The 21,784-nt window shown below is 42.9% G+C and overlaps 1 protein-coding gene across 2 annotated transcripts in view; it reads left to right on the top strand.

Annotated features, from left to right (window-relative positions):
- Positions 1 to 411: 411 nt before the first annotated feature.
- Positions 412 to 21,784, top strand: part of WNT6 (Wnt family member 6) — a 67,080-nt gene continuing 45,707 nt past the window's right edge. Inside the window, exon 1 of one of the 2 annotated variants that reach the window (XM_077273183.1) lies at positions 412 to 857. Coding sequence is in view for 1 of the 2 variants with exons in the window: in XM_077273182.1 (XP_077129297.1) it covers positions 781 to 857 (77 nt within the window). In the remaining variant the exon portion in view is untranslated. The remainder of the gene's footprint in view (positions 858 to 21,784) is intronic. The other variant, XM_077273182.1, reaches the window with a different exon arrangement.

Raw genomic sequence — 21,784 nt, 5'->3', positions numbered from 1 at the left:
TGTAGCAATACCCCCCCCCCCCCTCTTTGTCCATTTATTATCTCTTGCATTTTTTTATGTATTTATATTATTTTATTTAATCCTCCCATTCTCTCCTCCCTGCAGAGGCAAGACACTGCCAAGTCTTCGCTGCATTCTTCTGCAAACTTCTGACTGACAGGGGAGATTTATGGTCTGGAGGGAGTAGATAGTGGCTTAAGAGGAGTGCATTTCACCTGTGCCACCCTGCTATGCCACCCTGTACTAGAGCCAGTAGCTAAGGTGACTGCCACACCTTGTCCTACCTGTACAGTGACCATTTCATGCATTGTGGAATGGCATAACTGTCTGCCCCCCTTCCCACCCTGTAGGGTAATGCATAATTAATAATTCTTATTCACCTCCCTCTATCTATTCCCTCCTTCCCTCCTCCTTGTCTTTCATCTCTCCACCCACGACCCTTGTGTGTTCCTCCCAAAACTTGCTCCCCTTTCTTTGCCTTCAGCTTGCAGGACAGTCTATGGCCAGTGATTGCGCATTGGAGCTACCTGGATCTTCTAGCCCCATGTCCCCAGAGCTCCAGCACATGCTGAGTGCTGCTACTGTCCTCCCACCTCTTCTCCATCCCCAAAGGGAGAAAAAGTGAACAATCCAGGCATTCCTAGGAGTTTTCTACTTGTTGATGTAGCTCCTTGTGAGTTCTTGGCTGCCTCCCCTTGATTGCACTGAGGAAGAAGCAGAAGGAGCTATATATTCATCTGTCTTGTGAAATTGTCTCCCTCAAATTTTATCAAAGCCACCATGATGCCCCTGTCCAGGACTCAGCTGGGTCTCTTCTTCATACTCCTGTGTCCTGCAAACATCATAGGACTGTGGTGGTGAGTAGAACCCAGCAGGCATTGATGCTAGAATGATGATGATGATGATGATGATGATGATGATAACCCTGGCTGACTTGTCCCACAAGCTCCCACTTGCCCTTCTCCACATGCCCAGGATATTTGATGAAGGTTATCCAGAGATCTGTTTGGGGATAGTCCTCAATGTTTTGTCAGGAGCACAGTGAGGAGATGTCTAGGAGCTTGTCAAGTCAACTTAACTGGCTGCTGCTAGAGATCAGTGACATAATGCGAAGGACTCAGACAGTGGAGCTGTTGAAAGACTGGGGGGCAATGCTCTGTGGCTCTGACAGCCTCGGGATTACATATGATTGCTAAAAATAACAACTACTCTCTGCGGCTGATGGAAATGCTGCAATGCTCTGCAGAGGCTAGCCTGCTGTGACAGCCCTGGAGTAATAGCCGGCGGATGGGGATTGAAGGGTTAAGCTCACCTAAGTATCCACAGCCAAAGATCTGCGCACCGCAAATAAAGAAAAAAAAGAGTAGATTCCTTGAGGAGCCTCATGGTTTTATAGGGCGTAGATCAAAGCAGGAAACTTGTGGCTCTTTCTTTGGTTCTGTAATACACCCTGCTGGGAGTTGTAGTGCTTCTGCTGGAGAGAGTTGTGGCTTGTCTTAGTAAGGAACCACAAGTCTCAGGTGAGGCTGGGATCTGCAGCTCCAGCGCAGGTGGCACAAGGGTTAGAATAAAAAACGGTAGTAATAAAGTGTCAGCTCTGGACTAATAAGCTAAGCCTTGTCGTCATACTGGGGGTTGTAGTTCTTCTAGGAAGCTATAGATCGCACACTTTCTCAGCACAATACAATGAACTGAAAGCTGTTCCTGACGTGGGAAATGTGACACTACAAGTCCCAGGAACTCTTGTTGGATACTTGTATGGCACTGAGCACTGGGGAAACAGAATGGGAGTGGAAGTATAACTCTCAACATGGTGGGATTACTTGTACTAAGGCTACATTCCCACCATGAGTTTATGGTGTAGCAGATTTTCCACAATTTTTCGAAAATCTGCTGCATAAAAAAATAAAAAAAACTCATCACTTAACAAAGCGCTTAGATTGTAGATAAATATCATTTCTGAAAGAGAACCCCCATTATACCAAGAGAGACTGGGGCTGATAGATAAGGCGTCTACAGATTGCACCTTTGTATGGAGAGGTTGCACTACAAGTCTAAGCATGTCAGGTTATGCTGGGACTTATAGTTCCATTAGAACGTGAACGCCAGTGATGGTTCTCTATTACAATGCTGTGCCATGACCGTTTGCTACTCTCTGTAGGACTACAAGTCCCAGCATGTCTACGTCTGGGAGGGAGGTGGAGCAGGTGAGCAGCCACAGGTTGCCTAATGCTGCTGTACTCCATTCTTGCAGCTACCCCTAGGAGCACAAACTGTAATTCGGGGGGGGGGGGGGGGTTCTTAATCTAGATCTAAATTAATTATTACCCGGAAAGTTTATAAAAGTTATTTTATCTCGCAGGCAAGTTCAGGCAGGAGCCACAGCTCGGGAAGTAATCGGGTTAAACAGCTTTGGAGCAGGATCTGGCAGAGGATGGGTTAAATATTTGCACAGAAAAGATAGTGTGACCCTGGAGAGGGGTCTCTCTCAATCAGCGGGTCCTCATTTAAAGGGGGTGGGAGTGTTGTCTGGGGTCTGCACATATTGATCATGACACTCACCTTATAACATGGTAGGGGTGCGGGTCCCAAATCTCCAGCCCCCAAGAGCTTGCAGTCAGGTTGTGCCCCCTGGAGGCATTGCTCTACTGACCCTAATGTGCCCCTGTGATTCCTGCCTGGACCTCTAGATGCCAAGAATAGGAAATACACTGTTACCCGCTTGTTCTGCCCACTAGAGATATATGAACCCCCAGATTGTTAACATTTGTTTTTCTAATTATCGGCTCATGTACATTCTGTGCGACAAATGCTAGAAATGCTTATTAATGTGCACATGTCCATGATGGGAATATTCATGTGCACCTGGCTTACACATAGTTGGGAGGTTTTCACCCACACAAATGATCTAATGTGTGACAAGTCTATACTGTCCATAATTAATCATTTGCAGCTTACTAGAATGGTGACTCTCTGTCTACTGCAGAACTACAACTCCTAGCATGCCCTGGAAAGCTAAATTGTAGGAGTTGCAGTATTGCCACACCTGGTCAGGCACAGGTTGGAGACTGCTCACCTGGGCAATGTGTCAAAACTGAAATCTCTAAGGCTGCCGTCACACTAGCAGTATTCGGTCAGTATCTTACATCAGTATTTGTAGCCAAAACCAGGAGTGGAACAATTAGAGGAAAAGTATAACAGAAACATCTGCACCACTTCTGTATTTATCACCCACTCCTGGTTTTGGCTACAAATACTGATGTGAAATACTGACCAAATACTGCTAGTGTGACGGCAGCCTAAAGTGAAGCAGTTGCAATTAGCAACCGAAGATATACAAAATTATCAACCTGATTAATAGATTGATTTTATTAACTGTTTGTGGTGCATTTACTAATCGGTTCTTATTCTATTGCTTCCCAGGAGCTAATTTCCAGGTTACACATCAGCATCTCTGTTTTGTGTTGTTGTTGTTATTATTAATATTATTTATTATCCTCATCATCATAATTGATACATCATATTCTATTACAATATTTACTACAAATGTTAAAATTCAAATATTATGACTTGAAAATAAGGTAGTACAAGTAACATAACTGAATCCATTAGTCCCTTGCATGATTTTATTATGACACCAGCTGTTCATTTATTAAACTACTGGAACTACAGGTATCAGAATCTCCTAGCAGTCTGTTGACATTGCCAGTGTCAAAAGTGTGATTTGCCCCCTCTTTATGCTCTATATGTAGGGGTCCTGCTAGGAACCTGTAGGGGTCGCTGGCTGCTGCTGTTACTGTCATAAAGAGACTTAGTCACTGACTACATCCCAGACTAGGAGTAAATGAAGATTCCAGAAATTAATATCTTGTAGTTATAATAAAATGGTGGAGGATGGATGGTAAACTGGTGGACCTGCACAGATTAGTGAGATTGCTCCATAGTTCACTGCAGAGAGCTGTGAGGACAAAATGCTACACTATAGTTCTGATACATGACTGCATACATGGTGCAGTATATTAAGGAATTGCTTGAATGGCAACTCCTGAGCATTGTGCACTTATTAGAATTAATCCTTGTGGACACAAAATGCAGAAAATGAAGCAGTGAATCTGGAAGAAACTAGAAAAAATGTATCAGATGTAAAAGTGTCCTCCATCCATTGTGTACTTTGTTGTAAGTTTAAAAATGATATTATATTAGGAAGCTGACTACATAAAATACCCTGCAAAGCAAAGAGAGATAGAGAGATGATAGATAGATAGGTAAATAATGCATAGATAGATAAAAGATTGATAGATAATAGATAGATAAGATAATAGATACTATAGATAATATATAATAGATGAATAGATACATATGGATATGTAGCCTTATAGTAGAGAGATAAGATATGTTGACAATTGATACATACATTTATAGTAGATAGATGTGAGATAGATAATATATAGATATGAGTAAGATATATAGATTGATAACCGATACACTGACCGACTGATGGATGTGAGAATATCAGATATGTAGAGATATATAATTGGATAAAAATAGATAATAGATAGATATGACAAAGATATATAGGTGGGTAGATAATAGATAGATATAATATATAATATAATAGATAGATAATAGATAGATATGACAGAGATATATAGATAGATCAGATATAGAGAGATAATAGATAGATAATATATAATAGGTCATTAGATAATGAATAGACGGATATTAGGTACAAAGAGCATTAGAAATCTGCAATGTATTAATGCAGAAAAATGTATTTTAACAACATCTAAGGCCGGTTTCACACGTCAGTGGCTCCGGTACGTGAGGTGACAGTTTCCTCCCGTACCGGAGACACTGACACACGTAGACCCATAAAAATCAATGCATCTGTTCAGATGTCATTGATTTTGTGCGGACCGTGTGCGGACCGTGTCTCCGTGTGCCAAACACGGAGACATGTCAGTGTTCGTGGGAGCGCACGGATTACACGGACCCAATAGAGTCAATGGGTCCGTGTAAAACACGCACCTCACACGGACATTCTCCGTCTGGGGTCCGTGTGGCGTGCCGGAGACAGCGCTACAGTAAGCGCTGTCCCCCCCACATGGTGCTGAAGCCGCCATTCATATGTTCCCTGTAGCACCGTTTGCTACAGAGAAAATATGAATGATAGTGTTTAAACTAAAGATCCATGTGTCCGCCGCCCCCCCACCCCCTGTGCGCCCCCCCGCTGGTCAGAAAATACTTATCCGGGTCCCCCGTCGGCAGTCGCTCCTTCCTGGTCTGGCCGCGCCTCCTACTGTATGCGGCCGATTACACTCATGAATATGTGGCTCCACCTCCAATAGGGGCGGAGCCGCCTATTCATGAGTGTAAATGAGCGGCCCCACGTGACCGCATACAGTAAGCCGCGGCCAGACCAGGAAGGAGCGACTGCCGACGGGGGATCCGGGTGAGTATTTTCTGACCAGCGGGGGGGGGCGCACAGGGGGTGGGGGGGCGGCGGACACATGGATCTTTATTTTAAACACTATTCTTCATATTTTCCCTGCAGCAAACGTTGCTGCAGGGATGATATGAATCGCAGCTTCAGCACCATGCAGAGTGGGTACCACACGCTCCGTGTGGTACCCACTCGCCATACGGGCGGCACACGTGTGCCGCAGGTATGGCCTCCGTGAGTTCCCAGGCACACGGACACGGATAACTCCGGTACCGATTTATTCCGGTACCGGAATTATCTGGACGTGTGGGACAGCCCTAAGTGTGGGTTTTGTGGTAGATTTATTTCTCAGCCAATTCTGTGAGTGTGTGGATGGTGTAGAGGCCATAGATGTAGAGGCCATAGATGTAGAGGCGTTGGCCCGGTAGGCCATAGATGGGCCCCGTTGTGTTGTTCATGCCTTGCTGGGTTCTTAGTTTCTTGCTCCGTCCATACTGCAGCCATACATCCATAGTGACCTGTGTACCATCCTGCACATATATGATGCCATGTACACAGACTGTGCCCCCCACAGTGTATATATAATGTGGGCGCTACATATCTCAGCCGATAGGAGCCCATCACTGGCGGTGATCACATGGAGGCCACCTCTTTCCAATAGGTCCAGATGTGAGTAATGAGAGCGGTATGTTGTGTGGACGCCATGAGATTCTGTCACTTTTTTAATTGATACCAAAGAGATTGCTGGGAAATGTCACATCCCGGAATTTCTGCATCTCCGGCTTTTCTGGAAGCACATGTGAAAAATGAAATAGTCACACATGGGCCGGATTATGGCAGGACGTGATTCCGGGACACAGCGAGAGCTGACATCGCCTGAGTCACAGGGACTGCACATTACATGATGGGGGGAGTAGTACTGTGTGGTCCTCTGAGATGGTATCACACATGATAGGATTAGATACACATCTCAGGAGATAATATTACACATGATAGGATTAGATACACATCTCTGGGAGATAATATAACACATGATAGGATTAGATACACATCTCTGCAAATTGCATCACACATTAAATGATTAGATGCAGCAGCTCAGCAGACAGTATCACACAGGATAGGATTAGATACTCAGCTCAGCAGACAGTATCACACAGGATAGGATTAGATACACGGCTCAGCAGACAGTATCACACAGGATAGGATTAGATGCTCAGCAGACAGTATCATACAGGATAGGATTAGATACTCAGCTCAGCAGACAGTATCACACAGGATAGGATTAGATACTCAGCTCAGCAGACAGTATCACACAGGATAGGATTAGATACTCAGCTCAGCAGACAGTATCACACAGGATAGGATTAGATACACAGCCCTGCAGACAGTATCACACATGATAGGATTAGATACAGAGCTCAGCAGACAGTATACCAGATGACAGAATTAGATACACCAAACTATCACACATTATAGTCTTCGAATAAATGACTCAACAGACAGTATCACAAATGGTAGGTTTATGTACAAGGGCTCAGCAGACAACACATAACAGCAAAGATACATCCACTCGGCAAATAGTATCACACACCATAGGCTTAGATACAGTGTTCTGTCAGAAGACAGTACCCCAAATAAAAGGCTTAGGTACAGCAACATTTTAGCACAGTTTCATGCATTATGGCTTAGATATATTGGCTCAACAATCAGAATCATGCATGATAGGCTTAGGTACAGTGGATCAATGAGAGTATCTTATGGCTAACTGAGAAACACTAGCCCATTAACACAGAATCACACACTAAGCTTAGATACATCGGTCATCAGACAGTATCACACAGGATAGTTTTTAGACAGATGCTTTACAGATAGCATGACACATTTAAAAAGTTTAAATGAATGATACACTTATATATATCGAACTGCTAAATAAAATCACACATGATAGGCTTAGATACAGTGGCTCAGATACAGTATGACAAGCTACTCTTAGATATACTAGCTCATTAGCACAGAATTATACATGACAGGGTTAGATTCAGCACTAAGTACACAGTATCACACATGGGGTGGTATTAGATACATAAGCTTTGCTGAGAGTATCACACATAATAGGCTTAGATACCTCAATATCAGTGGTCATGATGACAGATCTTCTGCAGCTGTGCCTATCTTGTACATAGTCTGCAGAAGGGAGTAGAAGTGACCTTGACCAGGTGCCCGGGAGACGAGCAATGATATTGTAACGTATTGTAAAATGTGGGCGAAGCCAAGAGAGCCCCAGATAATCACAATATAGAGCGTATGGACAAACAGTATGGTGCAAAAGTGTTAGGCAGGTGTGGAAAAAATGCTGCAGAGTAAGAAGCTTTCAAAAATATAATAGTTTATTTTATCAATTAACAAAATAAAAGGTGAATGATCAAAAAAAAAATCTAAATCCCGTAAATATTTGGTGATCACCCGTCAGTTCTTTTAGTTAAACCTTTAGGGTATGTGCACACGTAGAATGGTCCACTGTGGATTTTTCCGCAGCGGATTTGATAAATCCGCAGGGTAAAAGCACTGCTTTTTTCCTGCGGATTTATTGCGGATTTACCCCGGTTTTTGTGCGGATTCCACTGCGGTTTTATACCTGCGGTTTTCTATTATGGAGCAGGTGTAAAACCGCTGCGGAATCCGCACAAAGAATTGTTATGCTGCGGAATGTAAACCGCTGCGTTTCCACCTGTTTTTTTCCGCAGCATGTGCACTGCGGATTGCGTTTCCCATAGGTTTACATTGTACTGTAAACACATGGGAAACTGCTGCGGATCCGTAGCTGCGGAAACGTTGCGGATCTGCAGCAAAATCCGCAGCGTGTGCACATAGCCTTACAGTCTTTGAAGTAACTCAGCAGGAGGTTGTGCCAAACATCTTGGAGAGCTGACCCCAGATCTTCTGTGTATGATTCTTGTGCGGATCCTTCTGTCTCTTCATGTAATCCCAGACAGACTGGATGATCAGGGCTGCCGGGCCGGATCATCACCTCCAGGACTTCTCATTCTTAATGACACTGGCTGGATGTTGGGGGTCGTTGTCCGGCTGCAGAATACATTTGGAGCTGATCAGACGCCTCCTGATGATATTACGTGATGAGTAAGTGTCTGTTGGGATTTCTCAGCATTGAGGACACCATTAATCCTGACAAAACCCACAGTTTTTGCTGAAATGTAGCTTCAAACGTTCCGGACCCTCCACCGTGCGCCACTACTCCTGCAGGCCTCATTATTCTGCTGCTCTCCAACTCTTTGGGAACAATCTTCTACTCTTTACAGTCGAATACTTCACATTTTGACTCCTTAGTCTGCACCACCTGTTTCCATTCTTCTCCACCCCTATTCTCATATTTTCGTGCACAGTTGAGTCGCTTGTTTAAATATATAAGGTGTAATTTGTGACTGCAATTCTTCCATGAAGACCATTTCTGGCCAGATTTCTCCAGAAAATATATGATTGTGCCTGGGTTACACTAGTTGCTGCCAGTTCTGAGCTGATGGAACTGCTGGACATTTTCTAATTTATAAGGAAAGCAGCATGATGTGTCTCATCTGCTGCACTAAGTTTCCTTGGACAACTTCATCTATGGTCCTCAACATTGCCCCTTTCTTGGCACTTCTTGAAAAGAGCTTGAATAGCACATCTCAAAAACCCCATCTGCTGTGAAATCTTTGCCTAGCAGAGACCTTGCTGATGTAGTATAACTACCTTGTATCTTATTGCTGTGCTCAGACTTGCCATAATGTATGACCTGTGACATGAAACTGTCTTCCACAACCTCACCTTTGTAGCAGAGTTTTGCTGCTCCTGTTTCAGTTGATTATTGTATTTCAGCCTATAAGTGAAAATGATGATCACTGTTTGACATAATTGGTTACTCATACACCATGCTATAATCCTACAAAATCACAGAATTTGTGCAAGTGTATCAATAAAAAGTGATGAAGGCAAAGTGCGGTCATCAAATACTGATGGAATTTACTTTCCTCATGTGTTGTCACGGTTATGTCACATCCTTCTGCGAAATCTGGGGTTAGAAGATCACTGCATATTGTGAATCGCAGATCTTTCATTTAGATTGTTTGTGTCCAATATTAAGTGGATTTGGTTTCCCTTGGTGCTGAAAAGGTTAACGACCCTTCGTAAGCTGGTCAGAAACATGCAGCTCCATTTCAGCTGCTTATGATGTGGTCATTTCCTCCCCCTATAAATCCTGGCCAGACCTTCTCTTCCTTGCCAGTGAAAGCTTTGCTTCCTAGCTCCTTGAAGATGCTGTGCTGAATTGGAGATCGTTGTAGCTACTGGAGATTGTTGCTTGCTGTTTTTGGTGTGTGCTTTCCTCATTGTCCTATTACCACTTGATTGGTGCATTCCTATATTTCCCTATATACCTTTCTACCTTTGGTGAGTGTTTGTATATTTGTTTATTTCTGTTATCCCTGTCTGTCTTACGTGTTGATACACTAGCATTTTTGTCCCAGACCTCCTGGGGGAGGGAGCACCTTAGGGAATAACAGGAGAACAATTAGTAATGTGGCCCAAACCTCCTCACCTTTAGAGGTACCTTTGGGAGCAGCGATAGGGCATCAGTCCTAGGGATGGTTCAAGGCCCCTTTCTCTAATCAGGAACAGTCACAACGTGACATTTTTTCATTCACTTTGCACTTTGTTAATTGATAAAAATAAACTATTAACATTTCTAGTTATGAAAATATTTCCATTTTGCAGCATTTAGTTTTCCATTTTTTCTACACCTGCCTAAAAATGTAGCCCAGTCCTGTATAATCCGTATTTTTCGGATTATAAGATGCACTTTTTTCCCCAAAATTTGGGGAGAAATGGGGGTGCGTCTTATAATGCGGATATACCTTACCGGCCTCAGGCTGGGATGAGGGGGGTGTTCGGATGTGTGGTGCGCCACTGCGGGTGTCCGGTGCTGCGGGTGTCCGGTGATGCGGGGGCTCTGCTGACATCTTGTGAAAGCCTAGATCCCCATCAGTGACATAGTTTCCTATGCGGTGGATTGGACTTCGGGAAAATGGCTGCCGGCCTGGGGCGGCGCATGCACAGATGGAGGTCTCGGCACCAAAACCTCGAGAGATGAGATTTCAACGCTGAGATAACAAACTCTACTGTCAGACCATCATAGCGACTCACATTTTCAGTTATCTCATTCTGCATCCTGCAAAAGCCTTCAACACAGAGACCATAGAAGGTGCAACATTTTTAATAAGTCCAAATTGGCAAAATGATTTTTAGCAAAAAATTGTCCATAACTGTAGACATCCCCTTTCAATGTGGACCTTACCCTTAAATGTCCCCCCTTCCCTGATAAAGCCTTCTTTTTGTACTGTCATGATCACTTGATTGCAGAAGATGGCTTCATGCAAAAAAACAAACAAACAAGCAAACAAACAGAAAAACCACCATAGTGGTCTGTAAGGCCATGTGCACACGTTCAGTATTTTTCGCGTTTTTTCGCTATAAAAACGTGATAAAAACGCGAAAAAAAACGCTAACATATGCCTCCCATTATTTTCAGTGTATTCCACATTTTTTGTGCAAATGTAGCCTTTTTTTCCGCGAAAAAAATTGCATCGCGGAAAAAAAAGCAACATGTTCATTAAAATGTGGAATTGCAGGGGATTCTGCACACCTAGGAGTGCATTGATCTGCTTACTTCCCGCACGGGGCTGTGCACACCATGCGGGAAGTAAGCAGATTATGTGTGGTTGGTACCCAGGGTGGAGGAGAGGAGACTCTCCTCCACGGACTGGGCACCATATAATTGGTCAAAAAAAAAGAATCAAAATAAAAAATAGTCCTATACTCACCCTTGATGTCTTCCCGCCTCTCCGCTGCACGCTGCCGCTTCGGTTTCTATAGCTGGTGTGCGGTGAAGGACCTGCGATGACGTCACGGTCCTGTGATTGGTCGTGAGCGGTCATGTGACTGCTCACGTGACCGCGACGTCATGGAAGGTCCTGCGCGCACACACCATCTATAGGAACGGACGCCGCTGAGGAGATCGGCTGTCTGCAGAGGGTGAGTATAAGCATTTTTTTTTTTTTTTATTATTTTTAAACATTCTATCTTTTACTATAGATGCTGCATAAGCTGCATCTATAGTAAAAAGATGGTCACACTTGTCAAACACTATGTTTGACAAGTGTGACCAACCTGTCAGTCAGTTTTCCAAGCGATGCTACAGATCGCTTGGAAAACTTTAGCATTCTGCAAGCTAATTACGCTTGCAGAATGCTAAAATAGCGCGAAAAAAAACGCAAAAAAAAAAATGCGGATTTCTTGCAGAAAATTTCCGGTTTTCTTCAGGAAATTTCTGCAAGAAATCCGGACGTGTGCACAAACCCTTATACTTGCAGACTTAAACAGGGTGGTCTAACAAAAAACGACATTTCTCAGACATCTCTTGTTACGGCGCCCCCTGCTGCTGCCTGACTTATTTAATTCTGAGCAAACATCTGCATCAGCAGAATAGTGAGTGCAGCTCTGGAGTATAATACAGGATGTAACTCAGGATCAGTAATGTAATGTATGTACACAGTGACTGCACCAGCAGAATAGTGAGTGCAGCTCTGGAGTATAATACAGGAGGTAACTCAGGATCAGTAATGTAATGTATGTACACAGTGACTGCACCAGCAGAATAGTGAGTGCAGCTCTGGAGTATAATACAGGAGGTAACTCAGGATCAGTAATGTAATGTATGTACACAGTGACTGCACCAGCAGAATAGTGAGTGCAGCTCTGGAGTATAATACAGGAGGTAACTCAGGATCAGTAATGTAATGCATGTACACAGTGACTGCACCAGCAGAATAGTGAGTGCAGCTCTGGAGTATAATACAGGAGGTAACTCAGGATCAGTAATGTAATGCATGTACACAGTGACTGCACCAGCAGAATAGTGAGTGCAGCTCTGGAGTATAATACAGGAGGTAACTCAGGATCAGTAATGTAATGCATGTACACAGTGACTGCACCAGCAGAATAGTGAGTGCAGCTCTGGGGTATAATACAGGAGGTTACTCAGGATCAGTAATGTAATGTATGTACACAGTGACTGCACCAGCAGAATAGTGAGTGCAGCTCTGGAGTATAATACAGGAGGTAACTCAGGATCAGTAATGTAATGTATGTACACAGTGACTGCACCAGCAGAATAGTGCAGCTCTGGAGTATAATACAGGATGTAACTCAGGATCAGTAATGTAATGTATGTACACAGTGACTGCACCAGCAGAATAGTGAGTGCAGCTCTGGAGTACAGGATGTAACTCAGGATCAGTAATGTTATCTATATACACTGATGTTCACTGATGATAGAATCAGAATGGAGTTGAGCTCAGGAGCAGAACTGGTGATAGGAATAAATCCGGACCAGTTTTGGGGAGGGAGGACGCTGTTGCTGCAGGATAAGCAGAGGAGCTGGAACAGGTAGCGGCAGGATAAGGATAAACGGATTAGCTGTCAGTCACCGAGACCTTGAGCAGCGTCCAGGTCAGATCAGGAATGTGACCCATGAAGAGGTCATGGTTCTCTGCGTCATTGTGGACTGTGCAGAAGAAGAAGGTCCACCATACCTGAGTCATAATACAGGTGGGGGAATCTGGAAACATGTCACACTATAGGCGGTATATGAGGGTTCACACCTAGAGCTGTTTACAGATGTAGCAGAGCTGATAGTGTACATAGAACTACAAGATGAGGCTTAACTATTGTATATTTGTTTTAATTAAACTATTAGAACTGTCAGGAAACTATCGTATTATGCTTGTATGATTTGTATCCTGACCACAAAAGAAAGTCCCATTGCACTTGAGTTGCTTGCGATTAACTCTTTAATCCCTAACAGCCCTTGTAGACCTCCCCTTTAAACCACGTATTAGGTAATGTTTGGATGGTCGTGTGATATTCTAAATATTCATAAGAACCATGTTAAGAATAAGTCTATAGTAAGATAAAGATCTTTTCACAGCAGCTCACCAGCTTGTTGACGGTTTCCATATAACAATAGATTTCTTTTATTCTGCAAAGGGTAAAAATAATCTGTATTTGATACTTTCTTCCTACAGAAGGTATTTACATTCTTTACAATGCATTCATGATGTCGGGTTAAAGAGTTAATATACAGATGTAGCAGCGATGAATTCATCTATCTGTGATTAATTAGGAACCATATTGGAAATTTGATAAGTTGCTTAAAGAGTTCAGTCATTAACATTTGTGACACAGATGGATGAGTCCGGACATCGCTGTAGGATGGGAGGTTTCAATAATCTCTTTATATCTCTATACATGGACTATTATCAGTATATGTAACATTTTATTACCCTGTGCGAACAGGAGCAACCTCATGATTACTATATATACATACATGCCGTCAGCTACATCAGGGGTAATTCCGGGAGATCCAGTCACTAGCACATCTCTGGGTTGGAAATGTATCAAAGATTTCAATGCTGTGCTACATTTGAGGCCAATACCACTCAAAGTTGTAGGAAGGAGGGAAGGTACTGTGCATGTGCCTGGTTCCTGTTCTGTGTTGCATGGACAAGTTATGGATGCTGGAAACTGCAAGCAACAGCAATCGATTTTAGGGGAAGGGTTTTGGGAGGAGAGGTTGGGACTCTTTGCTGTTAGGGGAACGCCCAGGGGACGCCAGACCACTCTTGCATATGGGATTTGAGCTACTAAAATTTGCTCCTCAGATATTCTTATCATCGGTGTTATGAGTTATACAGATCCACGGCTGGGGGCGTTAGATCACTGCCAGCAGCCCCTGCTTTGAGCAGGTAATTGAAGCAGGTTATCTGATGGAGAGCAGACCTGGAGTCTGTACACAGAGTAACTAACGGGCAGCTGTCTATGTTGGAGAACCATCTGGGCAGCCGAGGGGTCCTGTACGAACCCACTGACACAGGGGCATCAATGCTTTCACTTTGTGTAACCGCTCTGTCTTTACTGTATAGACAGCACAAGGTAAAACAATATTATTGTTTTTTTTTAACTTAATATTCTAGTTTCATCCATATATTCGTGTCAGACCAATGTGTATGACAGTTCTGCCCATATTTCCCGCAGTGTTATCTTCCAGCAGAAGGACTTATGGCTCCAATACATAAGACATATCTGTATCTGTATTTCATCCCTTTTATTTTGTACTGTTTTTTTTCCTGTATTTTTGTTATCTCGCCTTTTGTAGCATTTTTAAGCACTCTACTCCTTTTATATGTTAAAAAAACTGTAATACAATTGTCCCTCATTGCTCTAATATTCCCACGGTCTCGAGGACAGAAAATAGCTGGTTGTGTTACCTTGTAGCCGGAGTGCAAGTAGTGAACCATTCAGGAGCTTGGGAAAGCTGGGTGTGCATGTGTATCGGAGTGTTGATGGGTGCAGGCATCTTGTCGGTCTGGTAATACGGCGAGTGATGGCAGGGTAATGTGTGGTGTGGATTTGGGGACCGTGTGTGGGGTGCGCTAAGCTCATTGTTAGCTTATTGAGATAAGTGAGTGGACGAGTGGGAAGCGGAGTCCCCCTTTATCCGGGGCACTTGTGCTGTGAGTTGATTTTCTGGCAAATTGGGGGAGAGAGTTATTACCGGCGTGTCTTTCTCATTCTCTAGAAGACCCAATTACACAGACACCCCAACGATTTCAGTAGGATCTGTGTAACGCTTCATTTCCTTTGTGGTGGTCCCGCAGGGAAATTGAACACCTAATGCTAGATTCCCCCCAAAATAACAGCTGATAGCAATGGGAATCTGTGTGTTTATTGCTGGGGAACCTTCTAACAAAGAGATCTCTACAAACTGAAAATTTAATGTAAGTGTTGCAATTTTAATTTAAAGGGGTTTTTCCAAAGCAGAAAAAAAAAATGGCTGCTTTCACCAGGAAACCGCACCACACCGCTCCATGGGTGCACTCTGGAACTGCAGCTGGTCTCCATAGAAGTGAATAAGGCTGAGCTGTAATGCCGCGCTCAACCTGTGGACAGGAATGGCGCTGTTTGCGGAAGAAAACTGCTATGCTTTAAAATTGTACAAATTGTAACCAAAAAAATCATCCAGAAAATGTGTGAATTTTTACATTTTTTTAGTAGCTGCTCAGCTCCACCATGTCCGGGACGTCCGGATAGGAGGGAGTTTCGTTACATGGGTCATAAAAGGTATATCGAGGCTCGATAAACGAGAATCTGTCGAAACATGAACTTTTAAATCTAGTAAGAATTTTATACATCCTTCCAAAGTAAGTGCTATTCTAGCCACAACCTGCAATTGTACACAATTTATTATCTAAGGTGATCCATCCTCCCCCTCCAAACTCCTCTGCCAAATGCAGCCTCATCTAAACCTCCTCGATGGCTCTTATCCCAAAATGATTTGTTAAATGCCACAAATACAGGTGTCGCTGGCAGAGGCGCAGTCATGAAACCAAGAGATATCAAAAGTGAAAAGCGACTAGAAGAGGCCATGACTAAAGATAAAGATAACAGGAACTCTTCTCTTTAACCAAAGCAGAGGGTTTTTTTAGTCTTGAAGGACCATTTCCTTACAGGGGTTGTCTGGCTAAAACAAGATGTTGTTTATATACAGGATAGGTGATAACTTGTTGATCGGTGGGGTCCGACCAATGAGACCCGCAATGATCCTCAAAACAAGGCACGTTTGTAACTATGACTATACAACCATTGGCAAAAATGATGGAATCACCGGCCTTGGAGGATGTTCATTCAGTTGTTTAATTTTGTAGTAAAAAATCAGATCACAGACATGGCACAAAACTAACGTCATTTCAAATGGCAACTTTCTGGCTTTAAGAAACACTAAAAGAAATCAAGAACACAAATGTGGTAGTCAGTAATGGTTACTTTTTTAGAACACGCTGAGGGGAAAAATTATGGACACATTCAATTATGTGGGAAAAAATGCACCCTCTAAATTTCAATTCCGCAAACTATCACTTGCATCAAATTTGATCTGCATCTAAAAAGGAGTGATCACACCTTGGAGAGCTGTTGCACCAAGTGGACTGACATGAATCATGGCTCCAACATGAGAGATGTCAATTGAAACAAAGGATGGGATTATCAAACTCTTAAAAGAGGGTAAATCATCACACAATGTTGCCAAAGATGTTGGTTGTTCACAGTCAGCTGTGTCTAAAATCTGGACCAAACACAAACAACATGGGAAGGTTGTTAAAGGTAAACATACTGGTAGACCAAGGAAGACATCAAAGCATCAAGACCGGAAACTTAAAGCAATATGTCTCCAAAACAGGAAATGCACAACAAAACAAATGAGGAACGAAAGGGAGGTAAATGGAGTCAACGTCTGTGACCGAACTGTAAGAAACCACCTAAAGGAAATGGGATTTACATACAGAAAAGCTAAACAAAATCCATCATTAACACCTAAACAGAAAAAAACAAGGTTACAATGGGCTAAGGAAAAGCAATCGTGGACTGTGGATGACTGGATGAAAGTCATATTCAGTGATGAATCGCGAATCTGCATTGGGCAAGGTGATGATGCTGGAACTTTGGTTTGGTGCCGTTCCAATGAGATTTATAAAGATGTCTGCCTGAAGAGAACATGCAAATTTCCCCAGTCATTGATGATATGGGGCTGCATGTCAGGTAAAGGCACTGGGGAGATGGCTGTCATTACATCTTCAATAAATGCACAAGTTTATGTTGATATTTTGGACACTTTTCTTATCCCATCAATTGAAAGGATGTTTGGGGATGATGAAATCATTTTTCCAGATGATAATGCATCCTGCCATAGAGCAAAAACTGTGCAAAAAGACACATAAGGTCAATGTCATGGCCTGGAAATAGTCCGGATCTCAATCCAATTGAAAATCTTTGGTGGAAGTTGAAGAAAATGGTCCATGACAAGGCTCCAACCTGCAAAGCTGATCTGGCAACAGCAATCAGAAAAAGCTGGAGCCAGATTGATGAAGAGTCCTGTGTGACCCTCAGTAAGTCCAGACCTCAGCGACTGCAAGCTGTTATAAAAACCAGAGGTGGGGCAACAAAATACTAGTGATATTTTGGAGTGTTTTTTTGTTTTTCATGATTCCATATTTTTTTCCCACATAATTTAGTGATTCCATAATTTTTCCCCTCAGCTTGTTCTAAAAAAAGTAACCATTACTGACTCCCACATTTTTTGTTCTTGATTTCTTTTAGTGTTTCTTAAAGCCACAAAGTTGCCATTTGAAATTACTTTAGCTTTGCGCCATGTCTGTGATCTGATTTTTTTCTACAAAATTAAACAACTGAATGAACATCCTCCAAGACCGGTGATTCCATCCACAACATCATGACACAAGGTCTTCTCTGATTGGCTGCCGAAGTCACATGCCATATAAAAAGCGGCCATCTTGTTATGCTGGCGCCATTGTCTCAGTGTCACAGTGCAGAGAGGTCGCTCGTGCTGAAAGTGAACTTGTCTGTTAGCTACATAGGATCCTGTCCTGTGTGAAATCGTTCTTCCAGCATCGAAGTAGATTGTTCAAAAATTGTGTGGCCATCTCCGGAGGCCCCATCATACCTCCCAACTTTTGAAGATGGGAAAGAGGGCAAATTTTAGGCCACGCCTCTGACCACACCCATTCATAACTAGTCACACCCATATCCACGTCCCAACCACACCCATTTAGCACTGCTGATCACACTGTTTCATAAAGAATAATTATAAACAAAAAAACTGGCCACACAGTGCTCCATACTGTATAATGGCCCCACATGATGCTCCGTACTGTATAATGACCACACATGATGCTCCATACTGTATGATGGCCCCACAATGCTCCATACTGTATAATGGCGACACATGACGCTCCATACTGTATAATGGCCACACATGATGCTCCATACTGTATAATGGTGACACATGACGCTCCATACTATATAATGGCCACACATGACGCTCCATACTGTATAATGGCCACACAGTGCTCCATACTGTATAATGGCCCCACAATGCACCATACTGTATAATGGCCACACATGATGCTCCATACTGTATAATGACCACACATGAAGCTCCATACTGTACAATGGCCCCACATGATGCTCCATACTGTATAATGACCACACATGATGCTCCATACTGTACAATGGCCCCACATGATGCTCCATACTGTATAATGGCCACACATGATGCTCCATACTGTATAATGACCCCACATGATGCTCCATACTGTATAATGGCCACACATGATGCTCCATACCGTATAATGACCGCACATGATGCTCCATACTGTATAATGACTACACATGATGCTCCATACTGTATAATGGCCACACATGATGCTCCATACTGTACAATGGCCCCACACATGCACCTCGTACACATTCAGCTCCGCTCCATACACCTTGTACACACATGGCTCCGCTCCTTACACCTCATACACACACGGCTCCGCTCCATACACCTCATACACACACGGCTCCGCTCCATACACCTAACCTTGTACACACTGTCTGCTACATCCACACTGTAAACACCTCCTGACCCCACACAAGGCAGCTTACTTATCTCATCCAGCAGCACCATGGCAAGTTGGCAACCAGCACCACAGCCGAGTCCTGCAATCCACGGAGGTCCCGATCATGTGACTCCTCCCCTCCTGTGACCTCATCACAGGTCCTGTGCGCACAGAGCAGCCAATATGTGGCTGATACGTACTGCACTGCATACGGAAGGGTAAGGGGCGTGGCTTAACACATGGGGGCGTGTCGGCTGCTTCTCCTGCTGTCTGCAGGCAGAAGAGCATCCCGTGCGGGAGTGCGGGGCAAAGGCTCAAAACCGGGACAGTCCCGCAGAATGAGGGACAGTTGGGAGCTATGGGCCCCATTATATAATCCAAATCTTTTGTCTTAAACTGTGCTTCATAGACCGATCAGAAGGCCAGATTTCCACTTAAAAATCATTAGGCCTAATATTGGGGTGCAGCCAGGAGGCTCAATTAGCTAATCCAAATCATTCAGTGACAGGTGACTGACAGCTGTGGACCTAAGGTTGTGAAACAGCGAGGTACAAGAGGGGAGGAGATCATACAACATGAGTGGGAAAAAGCAAGGTTGTGGTGGAAGGGAGAATAGGCTTGGTGTTAATGTGAATGAAGGCCCAACTGAACAAACACCATCTTGTCCTATCCAAAGACCACTGACAAGACCTGTTACTGGACGGGCTACTCGACTCCCTTTCTTTGTCAGCTGCACTCTTCTAGATGAGGCTCAGAAAGAACATGTGCTACAGTGGATGGCAAGCGCTGTATCAAGTGGCCTCTCCTCCTCTTCCTCCACCTTAACATCACACACAGTATAATCCTCAGAGGTGGCTCCCCAATCACCCTTGTTTCCTCCCGTATCAAAAATTTCCAAACGCCCAACTGACTGTGGAACCTCAGATGGGGCATTCTGCAGAGATGTTCACACATTCTATGCCATGGGCACCAGGGGTCTGCTCCGATGAATCACAGAATCTGCACTAGTGATGAGCGAGTATACTCGTTGCTCGTGTTTTCCCAAGCACGCTCTGGTGGTCTCCGAGTATTTGTTAGTGTTCAGAGATTTCATTTTCAAAGCCTCAGCTGCATGATTTACGGCTGCTAGCCAGGCTGAATATATGTGAGGAATGCCTAGTTGCTAGAGAATTCCCACATGTATTCAACCTGGCTAGCAGCTGTAAATCATGCAGCTGAGGCAATGAAAACAAAATCTTTGAACACTAACAAATACTCTGAGACCACCAGAGCGTGCTCAGGAAAACACGAGCAACGAGTATACTCGCTCATCACTAATCTGCACCAAGGACCAAAATTTTTTCATGTTGGATCCGGGTCCGGATGAAGTAGGGTCTGAGTAAAATTCATACCCGTGTCACCAGACGTTAACCACCAAGGGTGGAGGTGATCCTGATGAGACTCAGATACCAGAGGCTATATTCTTGTACATAGGAGCAGTATTATAGTAGTTATATTCTTGTACATAGGGGCAGTATTATAGTAGTTATATTCTTGTACATAGGAGCAGTATTATAGTAGTTATATTCTTGTACATAGGGGCAGTATTATAGTAGTTCCATTGTTGTATATAGGGGCAGTATTATAGTAGTTATATTCTTGTACATAGGGGCAGTATTATAGTAGTTATATTCTTGTACATAGGAGCAGTATTATAGTAGATATATTCTTGTACATAGGGGGTAGTATTATAGTAGTTTTATTCTTGTACATAGGGGGCAGTATTATAGTAGATATATTCTTGTACATAGGGGCAGTATTATAGTAGTTATATTCTTGTACATAGGAGCAGTATTATACTAGTTATATTCTTGTACATAGGGGGCAGTATTATAGTAGTTCTGTTCTTTACATAGGGGCAGTATTATAGTAGTTATATTCTTGTACATAGGGGCAGTATTATAGTAGTTATATTCTTGTACATAGGGGGCAGTATTAAAGTAGTTATATTCTTGTACATAGGGGCAGTATTATAGTAGTTATATTCTTGTACATAGGGGCAGTATTATAGTAGTTCCATTCTTGTATATAGGAGCAGTATTATAGTAGTTATATTCTTGTACATAGGGGCAGTATTATAGTAGTTATATTCTTGTACACAAGGGGCAGTATTATAGTAGTTCTGTTCTTGTACATAGGGGCAGTATTATAGTAGTTATATTCTTGTACATAGGAGCAGTATTATAGTAGTTATATTCTTGTACATAGGAACAGTATTATAGTAGTTCCATTCTTGTATATAGGAGCAGTATTATAGTAGTTATATTCTTGTACATAGGGGCAGTATTATAGTAGTTATATTCTTGTACACAAGGGGCAGTATTATAGTAGTTCTGTTCTTGTACATAGGGGCAGTATTATAGTAGTTATATTCTTGTACATAAGGGGCAGTATTATAGTAGTTATATTCTTGTACATAGGGGCAGTATTATAGTAGTTATATTCTTGTACATAGGGGCAGTATTATAGTAGTTATAGTCTTGTACATAGGGGCAGTATTATAGTAGTTATATTCTTGTACATAGGAGCAGTATTATGGTAGTTGTATTCTTGTACATGTAAGACAGTATTATAGTATATTCTTGTACATAAGAGGCAGTATTATAGTAGCTGAAATGTTAAAGATCTATGTATTGTGACTTTTAATGCGCTTTCTTACTGATGAAATTATAATTGATCTCACATCTATGTAGCAATCCAGGATTTACAGACAATGTCTCCATCGGCTTCTTATTCT

The sequence above is a fragment of the Ranitomeya variabilis genome, chromosome 7 (genome assembly GCF_051348905.1).
Source record: "Ranitomeya variabilis isolate aRanVar5 chromosome 7, aRanVar5.hap1, whole genome shotgun sequence".
Classification (NCBI taxonomy): Eukaryota; Metazoa; Chordata; class Amphibia; order Anura; family Dendrobatidae; genus Ranitomeya; species Ranitomeya variabilis.
The sequence above is the reverse complement of the archived record's forward strand: the minus strand, read 5'-3'. Positions and strand labels throughout refer to the sequence as shown.